This window comes from Poecilia reticulata, linkage group LG21, assembly GCF_000633615.1.
Source record: "Poecilia reticulata strain Guanapo linkage group LG21, Guppy_female_1.0+MT, whole genome shotgun sequence".
Lineage (NCBI taxonomy): Eukaryota > Metazoa > Chordata > Actinopteri > Cyprinodontiformes > Poeciliidae > Poecilia > Poecilia reticulata.
The window spans coordinates 570,500-573,455 of NC_024351.1; the positions used below are offsets into that span (position 1 = coordinate 570,500).

A 2,956-nucleotide genomic window follows, 5' to 3' on the forward strand; every position below is an offset into this window, starting at 1 on the left:
TTATTATGATTTATTACACATTATTATCATTTATTCTACATTATTATGATTTATTCTACATTATTATGATTTATTATACATTATTATGATTTATTTCATATTATGATTTATTACACATTATTATGATTTATTCTACATTATTATGACTTATTATACATTATTATGATTTATTTCATATCTCCTGTACTGGTGATGATCTGTCTGGTATTTTGTCGTATGTCTCCAGACCGTTGGGGATGAAATGATTTAACGTGTCTGGATCCAGGGTTCCTGGTGGTGGTTCGGGGGCCGCTGACTCACCGTGGCAGACTGGCCCTTGGACCCGATGGACTTGGCCATCTTGCCCAGAACCTGGTACCCGTCTCTGGACACGTTGCCGGCTGCCTTTGTCTTCTTCTCTTCCACTTCCTGGCAGTCGACCTTCAGCTTCACGCTGCTGGAGGAAACCAGGATGTGGAGCTGAGGGAGAAGAACACGGGTCAGTGGGCCTTATGGGCCCGGTTCTGGTTCTGGGCCCGGTTCTGGTTCACATGTCAGAGTAAAACACCTCCATCTCTGTGAGAACATCTAATGGTTCGAACCCCCAGAGATCAGAACCGGGCCTGAGCTCCAGAACCTGAGCCCGGGTCTAAACACAGATAGGATCACACTGACAGTGTCTCACTCGGACTGATTTACAGGAAACATGGATCAAGGTTTCCTGGAAAACCCCGACTGAACCAGAACAAACGAGGAACCGAGTCCAGAACTTTGATCTGAGATCAGAAAAACCTGGTGCAGCGTAGAAGCAGAGGACAACCGGGCCGGGTCGCCTGCTCTCCAGAACCGCCCCTGTGTTTACTGGACCCGTTTCACAGGTGGCGCCGCTGGAATCCCAAACATCCTGTCGGTTATTTACTGCTCACTTCCTGCAGCACAATGGCAGCAGGAAGTGGCGCCTGGCCAGTTCCTTAATATCAAAACCAAGATATTAAGAAATCCGATTTGGAGGCAGGAAGTGGCTGACTGACCATCGCTGCTGTGTGTTTATTACTAACCGTCATGAAGTCACACATGAAGCCTTTAGCAGCCACTCTGACATCTAACGAATAAACCAAACGGTTTCTAGATTTCTGGGAACGGCTTACCTTGTGGAAGCTGCCATGGAAGATCTTCTTCACCAGGCTGTGGTCAAACGTGGCTCTCTGGATTTCTCCGGTTTCGTCCTTATTGTAGAACGAAATGGTCTGAGCAGAACCTGGAGGAGAGAGAAGAACTGTTCAGAACCAAAAGCACTGTTCAAATCAGAGACAGAAGAACTGTTCAAGATACAAAATCTGGTCAGAATAAAGAATATGTTCAGTCAGATGTCAAAAAGATATTAAGGAATCTGATACGTTTTAACTGGAAGCAAGGAGGATCAACTGGAGCTTTATGAGCGCCACTAGCATAGCATCGCTAGCTGAGCACTGCTGGCATAGCATCACCATAGTAACACTGCTAGAATAGCGTCATTAGCATAGTGTTGCTAGCATAGCATCACTAGCGAAGCAACACTAGTTGAGCGCAGCTAGCGAAGCATCACCATAGTAACTTCACCATTGTAGTGCTGCCATGACATCATGAGGCTGTTTACCAACGCTGCTCTGCTGGTTCTGAAGCTCGGCAGATTCGCCCTGCGTTGCCCTGAGATACCGTGTTGCCCTGCATGGCCCTGCATTGCCCTCGTTGCCCTGAGTTTCCCTGTTACCCTGCATTGCCCTGGATGGCCCTCGTTGCCCTGCATTCTCCTGCATTGCCCTGAGTTACCCCGCATTGCCCCACATTGCCCCACGTTGCCCTGCATTGCACCACGTTGCCCTGCATTGCCCCACGTTGCCCTGCATTGCCCCACGTTGCCCTGCATTGCCCCACATTGCCCTTGTTGCTCTGCATTGCCCCACGTTGCCCTGCATTGCCCCACGTTGCCCTGCATTGCCCCACGTTGCCTTGCATTGCCCCACGTTGCCCTGCCTTGCCCCACGCTGCCCTGCCTTGCCCCACGCTGCCCTTGTTGCCCCACGCTGCCCTTGTTGCCTCACGTTGCCCTGCATTGCCCCACATTTCCCCGCGTTGCCCTGCATTGCCCCACGTTGCCCTTGTTGCCTCACGTTGCCCTGCATTGCCCCACGTTGCCCCACGTTGCCCTGCATTGCCCCACGTTGCCCCACGTTGCCCTGCATTGCCCCACATTGCCCTTGTTGCCCCACGTTGCCCTGCATTGCCCCACGCTGCCCTTGTTGCCCCACATTTCCCCGCGTTGCCCTGCATTGCCCCACGTTGCCCTTGTTGCCTCACGTTGCCCTGCATTGCCCCACGTTGCCCTGCCTTGCCCCACGCTGCCCTTGTTGCCCCACGCTGCCCTTGTTGCCCCACATTGCCCCCGTTGCCCTGCAGCACGCGGCGGCCGACTCACCGTCCACGGTGACCCCGGTCTCAGGCTTGTGGTCCTTGGAGGAGAGCTGCCAGAGGTCAAAGGGCTCGGCGGGCGAGTCGGGCAGCAGGCGCAGCATCAGGATGATGGTGTAGGTGGCAGGCAGGCCGTCTGGGTGCAGCTCTCTGCTCAGGAAACATGGAGCTGAAACTAGAAGCTGCCATAGAGTCGCTAAGTTATGTGGGGTTCCCCAGGGCTCAGTGCAGGGACTGCTCTCTTTTCTATAAGCCGCCCCTGTTAGCGCTGAGATCCGTTTCCATGACTACCATATTATGATGTCACACGGTGCCTCTGAACCAGCCAATCACTGAACAGACACAACAAACCAATGAAGGGGAGCCAGATCAGGATGACCTCTGACCTCCACAGACAGGAAGAAAGTCGACCTGGAGAACATCCAGAAAACACAACATAGATCTGCTGCTGGGAGCCCTCAGGTCCGCTGGTTCTGGTTCTGTCTGCATCCAGAACCGGAACCAGAACCCTCAGGTCCGCTGGTTCTGG

At 52.7% G+C, this 2,956-nt stretch overlaps 1 protein-coding gene across 1 annotated transcript in view; it reads right to left on the reverse strand.

Moving 5' to 3' along the window:
- The window catches only part of col12a1b (collagen, type XII, alpha 1b), a 100,980-nt gene that overhangs the window by 12,996 nt on the left and 85,028 nt on the right, over positions 1 to 2,956 (reverse strand). The window contains exons 54-56 of the mRNA XM_017302095.1: positions 2,435 to 2,577; positions 1,128 to 1,237; positions 301 to 459 (exon numbers count right to left, since the gene is read on the reverse strand). Coding sequence (XP_017157584.1) covers positions 301 to 459; positions 1,128 to 1,237; positions 2,435 to 2,577 — 412 coding nt within the window. The remainder of the gene's footprint in view (positions 1 to 300; positions 460 to 1,127; positions 1,238 to 2,434; positions 2,578 to 2,956) is intronic.